Source organism: Helianthus annuus, chromosome 7 (genome assembly GCF_002127325.2).
Source record: "Helianthus annuus cultivar XRQ/B chromosome 7, HanXRQr2.0-SUNRISE, whole genome shotgun sequence".
Classification (NCBI taxonomy): Eukaryota; Viridiplantae; Streptophyta; class Magnoliopsida; order Asterales; family Asteraceae; genus Helianthus; species Helianthus annuus.
Genome location: NC_035439.2, coordinates 97,325,658 through 97,343,848, shown reverse-complemented (window position 1 = coordinate 97,343,848; position 18,191 = coordinate 97,325,658). Strand labels below are relative to the sequence as shown.

At 36.6% G+C, this 18,191-nt stretch overlaps 1 protein-coding gene across 1 annotated transcript; it reads right to left on the bottom strand.

Moving 5' to 3' along the window:
• Positions 1-16,303: 16,303 nt before the first annotated feature.
• On the bottom strand, positions 16,304-17,355 carry LOC110919301 (calphotin-like). The gene is made up of 2 exons (XM_022163573.1): positions 17,262-17,355; positions 16,304-16,782 (listed from the first exon to the last, which is right to left on the bottom strand). The coding sequence occupies exons 1-2, from the start codon at positions 17,353-17,355 to the stop codon at positions 16,304-16,306; spliced, it is 573 nt and encodes a 190-aa protein (XP_022019265.1).
• Between the last annotated feature and the right edge of the window lie 836 nt (positions 17,356-18,191).

Sequence of the window (18,191 nt, the reverse complement as noted above, 5' to 3'; positions counted from 1 at the left end):
AGAGAATGAAACGAGAAATAACGGACCATCCTGTGAAGAGGAGGAGAAGAAGAAGAAGAGAAGTTAGGTTTTTAAGGTGTGTGATATGTACCAAAGGGGTTGTAACTTAGTTGTATCAAAGAGTGTAGCAAAGTGTTTATCCCCAAGTCATTGAGGTTTGGTGGACGTTAATGTAGATTTGGTTGTGTGTGATAGTTATAGTAGTTCAAAAAAGGGTGTCTGGTATGTGTTTTTGAACAGAGCTGACTTATTTACGTTGGTTATTAGGTGGATTATATTATATATGTATTTTGTTTATAAAAGCTTATATCAACTCAAACTATGCTCAAGTTGAGATTATACCAATTAATTAAAACGAGTTTGTTTTGTTTTGTTTTTTTTTTATAAATTTCGAGCTTCATGCTATTTTAACAACTTACTTCCAATTGATAAAATTCATATATAACATGTCTAATCCATTTTATGTTATGTTGATATCTATCTATAATACTATATTAAGAGAACTGAGTTTTCTATCATTTTCGTAATTTTTCCTAGGTACAAATCTTGAAGCACCATGTACAAATGAAGCAAGCCATTTTAGAGGGGGAAAACTTGGACATTGTCCAAAGTTTTAAGACACTTTGAGGATATCTAGACATTTCACCCATAGAATCCATGCCCACTTATGTCTTCCATTAATTGAATTAAATTAAGGAATTAAATAAAAGTTTTATAATAATTAAAGGAATTAATTGATTAAATTAAAAGTTAGACATGCAACCTTTGGAATTTTTAATATTTAATAGTATGTATAAATATAAATAATCTATACTTCTATTATAATAATAATAATAATAATAATAATAATAATAATAATAATAATAATAATAATAATAATAATAATAATAATAATAATAATAATAATAATAATAATGATGATTAAATATAAATAGACCTAATCAATGTTATTATAAATTTAATTTAATTATATCCTAAGTAAAGAAATCAGTCACTAACTAATAATGTCTTATATGTTTAATAGTTAATATTTTATAAAGAGAATTCTATATTTAATTCTATATTTCACTTGGAAATAAATATACAAAACTATCATACGAGATTATGCAAAGTTCTCTAAATTAAATTGAATCTCATAATAGCTAAGTGGTGTAGCTTATGCCAACCATCATTACTTATCATTTATCATTTAGTTTTTATTACTTTACTTTAATGGTTTTTAATAGTTTTAAATATTATTTAAAGTCTTAATTGTAAATAAAAGTACTTATATTTTTATAAAAGTACTTCTCCATAGATCAATTTATCTTTTTATAATTTTTAGACCAAAGAGTAGTGGGCTATTTGAAAGTTGGGAAATGCATTTCAAAGCCATCAATAGATAACCCTTGTCAATAATTGAATTGGAGAATAAATACAACTCTTATATATTGAATGCTTAGTTATTAGTCTTATTACTCACTACTGTTACAAAGTAAAAAATTTAACTTGAAAATAAATATACAAAATTATTATGTGAAGTTTTCTAAATTAAATTGAATCTCATAATGGTTAACCGTTACAACTTATCATTTTCCTTACTTTAATTGTATGACTTTTGTAACCGATGAATAATTGATTCAATTTTTAATGTAATTGATGGCTTGTGATTAAAACTTAATCATCTTTCGAATGATATATATATATATAGGGTAGGGCTAGATAGAAAACCCTATATATATAAAAAACCCGAGAAAACCCAAGCTCCCGACATTTTTTTTTTTTTGAAAAAAATAACACATGTAATATACATGTTTTAAGACTTTTGGGCCAAAAAAATCAAAAAAGCGCCGAAGGGATATTTTAAAAAAAAAAAAAACAAGTTTCAGCAATTTTCAGCGAAATTATGTCTTTTTTGCTTAACACGTGTTAGGAGCTGAAATTTGTTTATTTTTTTTAAAAAAATCCCTTCGGCGCTTTTTTGTTTTTTTGGCCCAAAACACTCTAAAACATGTATATTACATGTGTAATTTTTTTCAAAAAAAAAATGTCGGGAGGTTGGGTAAAAATGGCTTCCCATTTGGGTTTCCAGAGTTTTCTAAGAATTTTAGGGTTTTTTATCTAGCATTATCCTATATATATATATATATATATATATATATATATATATATATATATATATATATGGGAATGTTCATTTGAGAAGAAAATTTAATTGAGAAGAAAAAGAACAAAGGGTAATTTTGTAAAACATTAAACAGTTTTTCACTTTTATCTCATTTATTATCATTTTTAACTAATTAATTAGTCATAAAGACTAGTATCCTCCACACTAACTTTTTTTTTGCTTACACACATCAAAAGTTATCTTACATATTCTGAAATTCATCCTACACGTTGAAATTTATCCTACACAACTCGTAATTTATCCTACACAACTCATAATTTATCCTACTCTTTAAATTATTATTTTTTTTTGAAAAAATGTATATATTGAAGATAAGTTACAAAAAAAAAATTAATGTAGTTAGCTATTAAAGAGGAATACTACAATTTAATGACCTATGTAGATTTACCAATGTACCCTTATAGTAACATTAAATACTTATATTAAATTAAGTAAAATAAAGCTTTCTTATTGGTTGAAATTTCTTCTTTTATCTTCTTACAAAGAATTTTTTTGTAAAAATAAAAAGGAACAAACTTCAACCAATAAGAATGCTTTGTTTTACTTCATTTAATTTTTGTATTTAATATGCGTGTAAGGGTATATTGGTAAAATTAGATAGATCATTAATTGTTAGTCTTCCTTTTTTAATAGCTAACTAAATTAAATTTATAACTTATTTTCAAAAAAAAATATATCTTTTCAAAGAAGAAAAAAATTAATTTAAGGTGTATGATAAATTATGAGGTGTGTAGGATGAATTACGAGTTGTGTAGGATAAATTTCAAAAACGGGTAGGATAAATTTTGATGTGTCTAGGCAAAAATTTTAGTGTGTAGGATGATAATCTTTATGACTAATTAATTATTCAAAAAGAATAATAAATGAGATGAGAGAAAATTATTTAATGTTTTACCATTGTACCCTTTAATCTTTTTCTTCTCATATTAATTTTCTTCTCAAATGAACCTTCCCCTATATATATATATATATATATATATATATATATATGGAGAAGATCATGCGAGTATCACCTCTTATTGCGAGAACCGCGAGAACCAATGTGAACACAACAAAAAATGCCTAAAAATAGCTAAAAATCACACAATTTTTTTTAATATTTTTTGTATAAAAATCGCTACTTTTCGAAGAAAAAAATTAAAAAAAAAAAAAATTTTGCCACTAAAAGTAGCGATTTGAGCATAAAAAATATTAAAAAAAAATTTAGATTTTTTTTGATTTTTTTAGATTTTTTAAAGATTTTTTTAGCTTTTTTGCGGGTTTAATTTTTAGCATTTTAGCTTGGGGGGGGGGGTTAGGTTTTTTTAGGTTTTTTGGGGGTTTTAGTTTTTAGCATTTAGCTTGTGGGGGGGGGTTAGGTTTTTATAGGTTTTTTAGCTATTTTAGGTTGTGTTCACATTGGTTATCGCGGTTCTCACAATAAGGGTGGTTCTCGCATGAGCCCCTCCCTATATATATATATATATATATATATATATAGGAACAGGATCGGAAGAGAACGCCTTAAAGTGTGAGAACGATTCTCAGCCACAAGATCTTAGTGGTTTGTGGCTGAGATTGATGCGGTGACATTTTTGTAAATAATAGGGGTCTTGGAACTACCAGGAGGGGTAAAATAGGAAGATCCAAACAAAAGTGCACATGCTAATCACATTTCATTTTCCCCCATACGACAATAACTTTTTTATACGTGATTATTTTTCGGAAAAAATTACATCATAAAACTCAGCGTTTTTTTTTATCTTTCCAACGAGTATACTATTGATATACTTTTCGAAAAAAAATTAACTGGGTTTTATGGCGTTTTTCTGAACTGGGTGTTTTATGACGTTTTAGATTATGTATTTTCATGGCGTTTTTCTGAACTAGGTGTTTTTATGGCGTTTTAACTAGGTATTTTTCATGACGTTTTTCTGAACTGAGTGTTTTATGGCGTTTCCAACTGAGTTTTTTCATGGCGTTTTTCTGAACTGGGTGTTTTATGGCGTTTTTACAGTACAAATTATGATTTTTCTGAGCTTAAAAAATATTAATTTAGACGGATGGCTAAAAAAATGGTTTTTTTGAGAATAGCTCAAAAAAATAGCTTTTTTTATTATGGCTTTTAAGAGTTGGCTCAAAAAAATGGTTTTTTTTGAGCTATTGTAAATTATAGCTCAAAAAAATAATAGCTTTTTTTGTTATGGCATTGGCTCAAAAAAAATGGTTTTTTTGAGCTCATGTAAATTATAGCTCAAAAAATAGCTTTTGAGTGTTTTATGGCGTTCAAAAATATGTTTTTTTTTGAGCTGTTGTAAATTTTAGCTTAAAAAAATAGCTTTTGAGTGTTTTATGGCGTTTTAACTCGTTATTTTTCATGGCGTTTTTCTGAATTGAGTGTTTTTATGGCGTTTTATTTGAACGCCCAGTTCATGTGAGTGGGTTTTTTGACAATATTACCCCGTAGTGTAATTTAATGTCAATGCCACATGTCACCACTAAAATCGTTCTCACCGTTCTCACACTTTTCACCGTTCTCTCTAAATCCAGATAAACAATCATTTTATATATATATATTTTGTATTTAGGATTTTTTTATCATCTATTATATGTAATTTTATGATTACATACATGTTAAAAGTAGTTTACATATGTTTAATAGCCAAATTATATAAGTGTGTAATAACTAATTACATATATGTAAAAAAACTAGTTCACATATATGTAATTATAAATTTACAAATAAAAAATAATAAAATTACTCTTAACATCTATGTAATCATAAAAATACACATAATAAAGGGTTATTGGATTTTATCACCACAAACTATTGGCTACTGGCTGCTGCTACCTCCAACTATCACTTTGATGTCCGTCACCTCCAACTTAACACTTACTGTGTTCTGTCACCACATCTTAACTGGTCACTAACTTTAGATCCCGTTACTATACTTTTGGGGGTGTCATAGGGATCTTAGGAAGGTTTTAGGGATCTTACGACACCCCAAATGTATAGTAACAGGATCAAAAGTTAGTGATCAGTTAATGACGTGGTGACAGAACACACTAAGTGTTAAGTTGGGGGTGGCGAGCGTCAAAGTGATAGTTGGGAGTGGCAACGGCCAATAGCCAATAGTTAGGGGTGATAAAATCCAATAACCCCATAATAAATGATAAAATTATCCTTAACATAAAAATATATAAATAAAAGATTGTTTATTAGGAGTTCTGCGAGTTCTATAAATATTTATGGTTATGAAATTAACCTTACCCTATATATATATATATATATATATATATATATATATATATATATATATATATATATATAGGGGGCTGCTAGAATGAGAACCACCCCGAGTTGTAAGAACCGCGAGAACTACACCCCACGGAGCGCCGTTCGCCGCGATTTTTTTTTACAAGTAGATGTGTGCATTATAAACACGGTCGTAAAAAATCACGGCGAACGGCGCTCCGTGGGGTGTACTTTTTTACACCTCAAGTTTGGTGTTTTTGAATTTTTTTTTCTTTTTTTTTCACCAAACTTGAGGTGTAAAAAAGTACACCCCACGGAGCGCCGTTCGCCGTGATTTTTTACGGCCGTGTTTATAATGCACACATCTACTTGTAAAAAAAATCGCGGCGAACGGCGCTCCGTGGGATATAGTTCTCGCGGTTCTTACAACTCGAGGTGGTTCTCATTCTAGCGGCTCCCTATATATATATATATATATATATATATATATATATATATATATATATATATATATATATATATATATATAGAATAGGAGTTGGCCAGGAAGTCCAAATTTCCTAAAAAGTGTAAAAAGTTATAAAACACCATAATATCAACCATAAAACACACCAAAAACCCACAAATAATATGATGAAGATTACTAAAACATCATGTATGTGGGTTTTGTGTTGTGTTTTAGATGTTAAGGCTCTGATTGTGGAATGACAAATATTATTGTCTTTTATGTTGTTTAGCATTGTGTGTTTTATATTCATAGTTCTACGATGGTGTGTTTTAAGTTTTTATGGACTATTAGAGTTTGAATATGGTGTTTTAGTAATATTCATTCTATTATTTGTGAGTTTTAGGTGTGTTTTATGCCTGAAATTATTGTGTTTTATGACTTTTTACACTTTTTAGGAAAAACACACTTTCCGTAGGATCCCCACTCCATATATATATATATATATAGGATTAGGTTCAAACGTGAACAAAATCCCAAGAGTGAACTGCGTGAACTGATCTGGGCCCTTGATTTTTATGATCTGGAGATTAAAGTGAGTGGCATGATGGTAATTATTTGGTTAATTTTTTCCATTTAATTAAATACAAAAAGGGTATATGTGTAATTTCAATCTTAAATTGATTGCATAAATCTCTCACAAATCAAATAAAGGATTAGGAAAGATGTAACTTAATTCAATTATTAAAATAATTATTTGTTTAAATGCGATGTACACATGTGTATTTTGATTTTGCCCTCTTTCTAATGTGATGTACACATGTGTATATCATCTGTTTTTGTGACATCTCGGAATTTTTTTTTGTATTGAATGTTGATGTACACCTGTGAATTACTGTACACATATGTACGATGCTGAGTACACTGTTCTATTTATATCCAAGTACACATGTGTATACCGTTGAAATATGAAGGTTACGTGGATCTTAAAAATCAAAATTTGAATTCTGGTGATAAAATCTGAAATAAAAATTAAAATTGAAATATGGTGATTTGTTGTTTGTTTTGATAATTATCTTATTAATAAATAAACATAATGTGGATAATGAATTTAAATTAGGAAAAATGTAACTTAATTCAATTATTAAAATAATGATTTAAATCTAATTTTTTTATTTATTACAATCCTACCCTTAACAACTAAAAAGGAAATCAAGGGTCCATATCTGTTCACGCAGTTCACTCTTGGGAGTTTGTTCACGCTGGAACCCTACCCTATATATATATATATATATATATATATACACACACACACACACACAGCCATATCTCTATAATTGTTATACAAATCTGAAATCCTTGAACCTCACCCCATATTTCTTTAGAATTGATATCCCTCACTACTCTCTGTCCATCTTTCTATATGAAGCCCCCAAGAACCACATGATGTGAACATGTAACCGTAAGGTTTGTTTCTTCTATTCGGGACATTCGCTGCATTTCTTTGTCTCTATTCTCGCCTCTCACCTGGTCGGTGTTTAGCCACCACTGCAACTATGGCTCAACGGAACAACTGTCACACCCTGGCTTTGCGGAAGCGTGGGTTTATTTGGTGTGACTTCTTAATACCATAGCTTAATCACAACAAATCTATATGAAAGTAAAACCATGATGTTCATCCATTGATTCAAGTTTTAAAAGTAAAATACGACATCATTGTTTAAAGTCGACACATGCAACGAGTTACAACCCAACAAAATAAAAACATTGTTCATAAGACACAACCACAAACATGAAATAAACACAGTTTAAGACTTGTGACTCGTCCAGGTAAAAGTCACAACCCCTAAACTTGGATGACATCACTCCTCTTACGCAGCATGAAGACGTAGCATACCTCGCCAGATCCCTAATTCCCTGAAATACATGTAAGTTGAAAAATCAACAAAAATGTTGAGCGAGTTCATGTGAAAGTGAGTACGTAAAACCTTTGTAATACATTTATAAGTATGAAAATCCCTGGTATGTAGCAAATAAGGAAAAATGAGATCACCATTGGTTTGCAAGGCCAATGATATGTGTGAAGTGCAGTAGGAAGACTCAAACCTAGCAGATTTTTGCGTCGGGCTCAAAGTCACCCCGAGGTCCGTTCTGTTGGGCCTGGAGTTGGGCTCGCTACACCCAGATAGATCTACCGCTAATGACCCTCGGTCCTACAATGAGGATTAATGGCCTCCAGTTTCCGCCTACCCACTCACATGATCTAAGTAGTAACCCTCCTTACGCTAACCATACCATCTAAAAAGTATTCGTAATCATAGTAATATGTATTTCACCTCCGAAGTATAAAAACTAAAAACAGCTAAGAGAAAAGGGGGGGCATGAACTCACAGAAGTGCGTCTAGAAATAGTAAATCCCAATCAGCCTGCTGCGTAACGACCTACACGTACTAACTTCTATTAGACGGACGGCCGTGCCTTAGCTTAAGGTTTAACGTCTTTGGGAAATAGTTAGACAACTATTTCGTATTTACACTTCTTAATTGTTTTGTAAATATATTCCTTCCCAAGGATGGAGGTTTTAATACATGTGCGTTTTTATAATTCCGAAAATATATTCTTAAGTCTCACTTGAAAATATATTTTAAATCACTTGTCTAAAATATTCTGATTCCAAAATATACATATTTTACTTCATGCAATTTCCAAAATAATACTTTACCAAAATACACATTTAAGAGTATTTTCCGAAAATACATAAGTTACAATTTAAGGTTCGTGTTGTAATAATAATACCGGTGTAACTTAGACATTTATTTGTGAGGGCGTTGGTATTATTTTGGAGTCGTGTTTTCATGATATTTCAAGTAATATTATTTTTACTCTAAAAATAATATATCTCTATTTCACAAAATAAATCACAAAGTCACACAAGCGGTTTACTAAGAAATATATATTCTAAATATATATTTAACATGTTTTAATTACGAAAACCCACCTCCGAATACTTGGTTATTTTATAATAAAAATCATGGCGAAGTTTTGTTTGGAAAAACAAGTCAAAAATATATTCATAACCACTTGTCACGAGAATATTTCTAAGTGTTATTTTCTGGAAAAATTTCGCCATAGTTTCCTCTGTAACTGGAGGTGGCCACGCTTACTAGCGTATCATTTTCTTTTCAAAATTCAATCAACAATTTATCAATCATCAACATACAACATATATGCATCAAACTTGTCAAAATATGTCCAAATCGCAAACTCATGAACTTGTAAGTTGTGTAAAAATATGTAGTAACTTTATAACATATTTAGCGGATCATGTCATCTTTAAAAATAAAATCAGTTTCTTGAAAACTTTATTTTTAAAGAATATGTGATTTTACAACTTCTAGTCAAAAATTAAGAAAATGTTTCTTTGTTAAATCCTCTTGTCACACAAGTGTTTACACACTTGCTTGTTTACAAAAATGTTTGTAGTGTATGTAAGATCCGGGTTTTCAACAAGACTTGTATATCTCACTTGGTTTTTCCGAAAAACCACTTGTAGGTCTTTAGATCTACTAGTTTAGAACTCTATTTTTCAAGAAAATCACTTTTACACAAGTTCATGTTTATGTGTGGAAGAGTTCATCATCTTGCAACTTTTATACTTAACATATTACTAATTCATGTTCCATGAACATGATCTAGCATGGTTAGATGACGATCCGTTCCACTACTAGCAACTAACAACATAAAATAATCATAACTAGTCAAGATTTACAAGATTTACACCATTAGTTTCTCTTTAACCAACTTGTTCATCATTCTTTCAAGACTTTTAGTTTTGATCTTTTGTGTTCTTGAGTTTTAATCGTTAAATCTCTTATTAACCGCTTTAAACAAGATGAAGAGGGTGTCTAGAAGCACTTACTACTAGCTCGAGGCTAGGGAAGAAACAAGGCGTAAACAAGGTGGATAAAAAGCAATGTAGAGAGGTTCTTGAGTTTCCGAAAGCACCGAGCCTCCTTGTATGATCTCTTGCACACTTGTATGTAAGAAAATGGCTTGAACAAGATTTGAATGATGGGTGGGTAATGGTGATGGTGTTCGGCCGAAGACACAAAGAAAGGAAGGAGAAGAACAAGTTTGGTGTTAAGGTTGAAGTGAGATAATGGTTAACCCTTGAACTTACTTATAGACCAACTAATTACTATTAACCCTTAGGTAATGTGTTCCCAAGATATTAGGCAAATTTGATTATAATAATCAAGAAATGGGTGGTGTGTCACCACATGGGGACCGATCAGATTAGAGGGGGGGGGTATATGGTTAGATTTTGATGATATAGTTAAGGATTAGTTAGGTTCTAAAGATCTTAGTTAGAGTATTATGTGTGTTATGTAATATAACGGGTGTTAGGGTGTTCGGGGACCCTAACTAGCTCAGAAAAGTATAAACAATGTTATTGACAATATTTTTATGTTCCGGGTAAAGTCCGGTTGTTCGGTTGGATATTGATCCGTTAAAGTGTCAAGTAAAGCTTTAAAGTCCTTTTTATAGTGGTTTTAGTGACACAATTAATTCCCGACACTTTGGAAAGTGTCTAGTATCATTTTCCCATGTTTTTGCACTTTATTAGTTAAGTTAAATGCTGAATTTTTGCACAAAGTTCAAAATTTTGTATTTAGAGCATGTTTTAGGCACATCCGGTAACTATAACTATCACCTAGTGACGCAGTTTTACAATTCTCACCTCCCTACACTCCCTACTAGTGTAGTAATCTATTCCCGGCTCATACTGGCCTCAGAGACAGTGTCTGTCTAGTGCTGGCAATGTCAGCATGTTTACTGGGTTATCCGTTCATTGTGCTAACTGTGCTTTTGTGCATCAAGTTTGTCACTATAGTTTTGTGTGTAATAAATGGAGTGACAGTAATACAGTATGATGCATGAATATGTGTGTATCAGAAATCAAGTAGCAGTTTAACCACAATTGTAAGCAAGCACAGTAATTAAGCATTAATTAAATATTAATTAATTTGTAAGGATACCTGGTTTGGTGAGGGTTGTCACATTCTCCCCTCGTTAAGAAAATTTCGTCCCAAAATTTTAGGTTCTGCTTCTGGTTGCAGGGGTCTTAGGAAATAAGTGGGGGTATTTCTCTTTCATTCGATCCTCACGTTCCCAGGTGTATTCTGGACCATGTCTTGCATTCCAACGAACTTTGACGAGTTTAACACTGCTCATGCGGGTTTTGTTTATCTTCCAATCTGTAACCTCAACTGGTTCTTCGACAAAATGGAGCGTGTCGTCGATATGAATCTCGTCTGTGGGAATGACAACAGTTTCTTGCGTTGGACTCTTTTTCAAGTTTGATACATGAAATGTATCGTGAACACCATTCAACTCGGCAGGTAAGTCCAACTTGTATGCTACTAACCCAATTCTTTCCAGAATCTTGAATGGACCAATATAACGCGGATTCAACTTTCCACGCTTTCTGAAGCGTGCCACACCCCTCCAGGGTGATACCTTTAACAAAACCATGTCTACTACCTCAAACTCCAGAGGTTTTCTTCTTCGGTCCGCATAGCATTTTTGTCGATCGTGAGCCGCCTTGATGCGATCTCGGATCTGTGCAATCTTATCTGTGGTTTCCTGGACCACATCAGGACCGACCAATTGTCTATCACCTGCATCAGACCAACAAAGCGGTGATCGACACTTGCGCCCGTGTAGAGCTTCAAATGGCGCGGCTCCAATACTGGTGTGGTAGCTGTTGTTGTACGAAAATTCGACCAATGGTAAATGTTTATCCCAGCTACCACCCAAATCCATAACACATGCTCTCAGCATATCTTCCAATGTCTGAATGGTTCTCTCGCTTTGGCCATCAGTTTGCGGGTGAAACGCAGTGCTCAGATTCAACTGAGATCCGAATGCTTCTTGGAAAGACTGCCAAATCCTTGACACAAACCTTCCGTCTCTATCAGAGATGATCGAGAGAGGCACTCCATGACGTGCAACGATCTCTCTAATGTAAATTTCAGCTAATTTGCTTTTGTTATCTTTCTTTCTGATGGGTAAGAAGTGCGCAGATTTCGTTAACTGGTCCACTATTACCCAAATAGTGTCATGACCTTTTGGCGTTCTTGGCAACTTTGTTATGAAGTCCATTGAAATCTGTTCCCATTTCCACTTGGGAATCTCAGGTTGTTGCAGAAGTCCTGAAGGCTTCTGGTATTCAGCCTTTACCTTGGCGCACGTTAAACACTTGCTAACATAAACAGAAACATCGCCTTTCATTCTAGGCCACCAATAATAATCTTTAAGATCTTGGTACATCTTATCCGCTCCTGGATGGATAGAGTACCGTGATTTGTGAGCTTCATCAAAAATAACCTTTCTCAATCCTCCAAATAGAGGAACCCAAATCCGTTTCACGAAACATAACGTTCCTTCCTCGTTTGGTACTAATTGCTTCTCCATTCCACGGAGATATCCCACTTCAATGTTTTTTCTTTAAGAGCTTCTTTCTGCACGGCACGAATGCGCAGGGAAAGATCTATCTGAATAATCATCTCTAAAGCCCTAACCCTTATGGGCTTGATTCTTTCTTTTCGACTTAGGGCATCGGCGACCACATTCGCCTTCCCTGGATGATACTTGATCTCACAGTCGTAATCGTTCAGTAATTCGACCCAGCATGTTTGTCTCATATTCAGCTCCTTCTGGTCGAATTTGTGCAGCAAACTTTTATGATCCGTGAAGATTGTACACTTCGTACCATATAAATAATGTCTCCAAATCTTCAACGCAAATACCACTGCGCCTAGTTCCAAATCGTGCGTGGTATAATTCTTCTCATGAACTTTCAACTGACGTGACGCGTAAGCTATAACCTTATGGCGCTGCATCAACACGCAACCCAATCCTTGACGCGAGGCGTCACAATATACCACGAAATCATCAGTTCCCTCTGGTAGCGATAAGATCAGCGCATTGCAAAGCTTGTCTTTCAACAACTGGAATGCTTCTTCATGTTTGATTCCCCAATCAAACTTCTTATCCTTCTGCGTGAGGAAGGTGAAGGGTTGAGCGATTTTTGAAAAATCCTCAATAAACCTTCGATAATACCCAGCCAAACCTAAGAATTGTCGAATCTCGGTTGGCGTCTTTGGAGTCTCCCAATTCTTGATTGCTTCGATCTTTGTGGGGTCCACATGAATCCCATCTCCATTAACCACATGTCCAAGAAATTGGACTTCGCGTAACCAAAATTCGCACTTCGAGAATTTGGCGTACAGCTTTTCCTTTTTCAGCAACTCCAAAATAGCTCTTAAATGCTGTTCGTGTTCATTCTTCGTCTTTGAATAGATTAAAATGTCATCGATAAACACAATCACGAACTTGTCTAGGTATGGCTTGCAGACTCTGTTCATTAAATCCATAAAAACAGCTGGCGCGATTGTCAACCCAAACGGCATAACCAAGAACTCGTAATATCCATAACGAGTTCTAAAAGCGGTCTTAGGAATACTTTCCTCTTGTATTCTCAGCTGATGGTAACCAGATCGCAATTCGATCTTAGAGTAGTAGCTTGAACCTTGCAGCTGATCGAATAAGTCATCAATCCTTGGCAGAGGATATCTATTCTTGATAGTCAACTTGTTCAACTCCTGGTAGTCAATACACATACGAAAACTACCGTCTTTCTTCTTGACAAACAGAACTGGAGCTCCCCAAGGTGAGAAGCTTGGTCTGATAAATCCCTTGTCTAACAACTCTTGAAGTTGTGTCGACAACTCCTGCATCTCTGAAGGTGCAAGTCTATAGGGTGCCTTAGCCACAGGCGCGGCGCCTGGAACTAAGTCAATATGGAACTCCACTTGCCTTTGGGGTGGCAATCTTGGCAAGTCCTCTGGGAAGACTTCCGGATATTCTTTCACGACAGGGATGTCTTCGATCTTTGGCTCAGCAGCTTTCTTATCCACGATGTGTGCCAAGAAGGCAGCACATCCCTTCTGTAGATACTTTCGAGCTTTCAGGCAGCTGATGCTTCTTAGAGGTGCATCGCGCTTTTCTCCATGAACTACGATCGTCTCTCCATCTTCGGTTGGGATGCGAATGATCTTTTCGTGGCAGACAATCTCAGCCTTGTTGCTCGATAACCAATCCATCCCTACTACCACGTCGAAGCTTCCCAACTTAACTGGTAGTAGATCCAAAGTAAACTCACGCTCTCCCAACTCGATTACACAACCTCTGACAACTTCATTAGCTTCAACTAGCTTTCCATTAGCCAGTTTAATTGAGTATGGGATATCTAATTTACTAGCGGCTAACCCAAGCATATTCTTAAACTCTAATGTTACGAAACTATAGTCGGCACCAATATCAAACAAAACGGATGCAAAGCGTTGATTTATAGGGAACGTACCAGTAACAACATTGGGATCATGGCACGCTTCCCTCGCCTCGATGTTAAACACTCTTCCGCGGGCTTGATTCAGCTGCGGGCATTCCTTCTTGAAATAGCGAACATCCCCATAGTTAAAACAGCCCAGTCTTTGACCATTACCTCCTCCGTTCCCAGCTTGATTGTTGTTTTGATTTCGATTCACATTACCAGCTTGATTGGCATTGTTTCCTCGGTTTCCATTGCCTCCATTATTCCCTTGCGGATGATTTCCATTACCACCACGGTTATTGTTCCTATTACCATAACCTCCTTGGCCTCCTCAGCCAGCATTAACCCAGCAAGTATCCTTCAAATGACCAACTTTTCCACAAGCTTCACATATTTTTGGCCCACACTGGCCAGAATGATGACGCTGGCAGGTGTTATACTTGGGCTGTGTACCCATATAACCTTTCCCTTTCTTCTCAACACCGGTTGCAGCCTTCACCGGTGTGCTTGATTCTCCTTTCTTGCCAATACTACTTGTACCCTGCTTGAAGTTCGAGAACTTCCTTTTATTATCCCCAGATGACTCTACGTGAGTCTCCTTCTTTTTCTGCTCAACATTCGAAAACTTGTTCAAGCGAATGGCCTCCTCAGTAAGAGCCATGCTCAGATCGATGGCCTCTATGATTGTCGCAGGATTGGAAGTAGTGACCATACTCATGATCTGAGGTGCTAAACCCCAAATAAAGCGCTCGATTAGTTTGAATTCCGGTGTAACCATATAAGGTACCACATGCGACAAGTTATGGAATCTCTGAACATACTCCGCGATTTTGGGACCTTCCATTTTCAAGTGCCAGAATTCCGTTTCCAGCTTCTGCATCTCCGCACGTGAGTAGTACTTTCTTCGCATGAGCTCCTTTAGCTCATTCCATGTCATTGCATAAGCTGCGGCTTCACCAAGAGTTTGCACTTGTAAGTTCCACCAGGATAGGGCTCCGTCCAAAAATAGCCTAGAAATGTAGGTCACTTGTTGGTCTGGAGCGCACTTGCTCATTCTGAGAACAGATTCCGTCTTTTCAGCCCATCTTACAAAAGCAACAGCACCTCCGGTGCCGTCGAAGTTCACGGGCTTGCAGTCAAGGAACTGCTCGTAAGTGCACCCATGAGGTGGATTGTTATTGCCGTTGTTGTTCGAATTACTTCCACTGGTTCCTCTTTGTGAGGCTGCATACTGTGCAATGGCGGCAGCAATGATTTGTTGGAGTTCTGCCTCGTTGGTGGGCATGCGTGGACCACGTCTCGGCGGCATCTTCTAAAAGATGTTTCACGTAGGTCAGGTCATAATAAGTAAATGAATCATACGTATTCTATTCATCAACACATAACATCTCATGTTATAAATAAACCAAACACATAACATCACATGTTATAAAATATACACAATCAATCCAACATCACGTATAATGAGAATACTCCGATTGCGCTGTCATAAATCAAGACCACAATGTAAGGTTTACAAGTTCATAACTGTATCGTACATCATCAATAACTATGGGCCACATCGCCCTAGTCTAAACTATCAAATCAGTGACATCAACAACCAATATACAAAACATCAAAAATCATAATCATCCAAAATGCGGTCTCCAAAAAGGCTGTATAGTCTGCACAATCGCGGTCCTCTCATCAAAAGTCTACCTGCGTCGTACAAAAAGGCCTAAGCTGATGGCGGTGGAGGAGGGGGAAAACGGGAAAAGAGTAAACGTCGCATATGAAGCCAGTCCTCCTCCATAGCGCGATGAGAGCGCATCAAGTATGCTATCTGCTGCTCAGGAGTCCAAAAGCGAGCGGCAGAATCGGGTGAAAGTGGACGCGGAGGGTGTGATACTGCAGGTGGAGTCTGGCAATGGCACGGGAGTCGCTGAGCTCTCTCCAGCTCCTGTACGCGACGGGTCAGCGCCTCCTGCTGTATCATGAAAGATGTGAGAATATCCTCCGTAGAATACCCCACGTGATATGGGTGATACGGATCAGATGGTGGCATAATGGGGGCGTAGTCTAGAGGAACGGCTCACTAGATGGCGTGAAGGATGGTACAGCAAATGGTGCAACAGTGGGAGCAATAGTAGGATGAGAAATCTGGGGCACAAACTGATCTCCTCCTGACACGAAAGGTGTATGACCAAAAGGCTGACGTGATGAACCCTCCCCAGGACGTGGTGGAGGTATGTCCTGAAGAAACGTGATAGGTAAGTCAGTGCGGCGAGCATCTGGAGTGTGTGTGGGAAACAAAGGAACATCGATGGGAGCCGAAACAGGGGCTGAAACGGGGGCTACCACGAAAGGTGGGTAATCATCGTCATCATCTATCCACCCATTGTGGGTGTGAGCGTATCGTGGATCAATATGGGTCGCAAGAGGTGCACGATCAAACAGTATCGGCACTGGGTCAGGAAGTGGTGCAACAACAGGATCCTCTAACAAATGTGGAGCATCAACATGAGCATCGACAGCATGATCATCCACCAATGGTGGAGCTACAACAGGGTGATCGTCAATAGGTATATCATCAACAAAAGGAGCAACAGCAGGTGCATCGGCATGAACAGGGTCATGCTCTAATGCGGGGTCAGGAGCAACAACTGGCTCAGGGGCCACAGCAGGCTTCGGATCAACAAACTCCATCTCAAAATCAGCTGGATCAGCAAACAAGGGATCGACAGGGCTACAGGATCCTCCAGGGGCTGGTCTAAGTGTATGAATTCAATATCCTGGTCAGGATCAAATCCAGGTGGAAAAACAGGATCTGAATCATCATCAACATCATGATCAAACTTAAAGCTATGGGCGGGAATCGGTGCAGCTAATGACACCATGTCCGGGTCGGCGTCGTGTGAGTGGTTCTGCACTCCCTGTGTATGCAAAGATGTGGATGCCACAGACTCAAAGGAGTCTGGAACAGGTGAATGAATGGGAGCCTCCTCTGCAGGAGCATATTCAAGAAGTAGGATATCACCAGCAGCAATAGGGATCTCACCCTCAAGGTCATCCTCAAGTGGGTCCTCCTCAAACAAATCAACGTCATCGTCGGAAACAATATCGAGGGGCATATCAACAACAGGATAAGTAGCAAGGGGCACAGGAGCATGGATCACCACGAGTGGTAAATCCCTAGCGAGATGGCCATCAGCAGGCTCGGCTACGACATCAGGCAGTGCAAAGGGCTGGAAGTCGTCATCGTCTGTGCTGGTAGTATTGGAAGTGTAAACCTCGTGCTCCGATGAAACTATGTCGTCTAATACTATAACCATGGGATCTGTAGTGTCTGACTCTCCAGTATCTGATGAAGGCATGATGTCTGTAATACAAACACACATATGCTCAAACAATCAATCATATAATCAAATAAACATGTTAGTCACCAATAAGCAATCAAATAGTCCTCCTAGTCCCACTAGACTAACCTCCCAGCCTCTCAGACTAAACCTCCTAGTTTCTCAGACTACCCTCCCAGCCTCTCAGACTGAACCTCCTAGTCTCTCAGACTAATTTCCTGGTCTCCCCGACCAAAACCTCCCCAATCTTAAAGATTGGCCCCTCAGTCTCCCTGACTGAATACCTGGTCTCCCCGACCAACCTCCCAGTCGATAAGACTGAATCACTGGTCTCCCTGACCAACCTCCCAGCCTTTAGGGCTGAACTCCCTCAGTCTCCCCGACTGAACCATAAATTTTAAGAAAAAGTGCTCGACTTTTGTTTGTAAAAATGTTTTGTATCCGGGATCTGGACGTAATGTATGCAATGTAAAAATGTTTTCGTGAGAGCCCTAGTGATCATAGTTTAGACTCGAGAAGGAATCCTAGTTCGCTATGATCAAAGCTCTGATACCAAGCTGTCACACCCTGGCTTTGCGGAAGCGTGGGTTTATTTGGTGTGACTTCTTAAT

Excerpts from the sequence above, each read along its gene's own strand:
- LOC110919301 (XM_022163573.1), bottom strand. The coding sequence starts at position 17,355 with ATGCCCCTCGATATTGTTTCCGACGATGACGTTGATTTGTTTGAGGAG. Across the intron at positions 16,783-17,261 it reads TGAGATCCCTATTGCTGCTG|CTCCACCATTGGTGGATGAT; the intron begins GTGATATCCTAC and ends ACCCTGTTGTAG.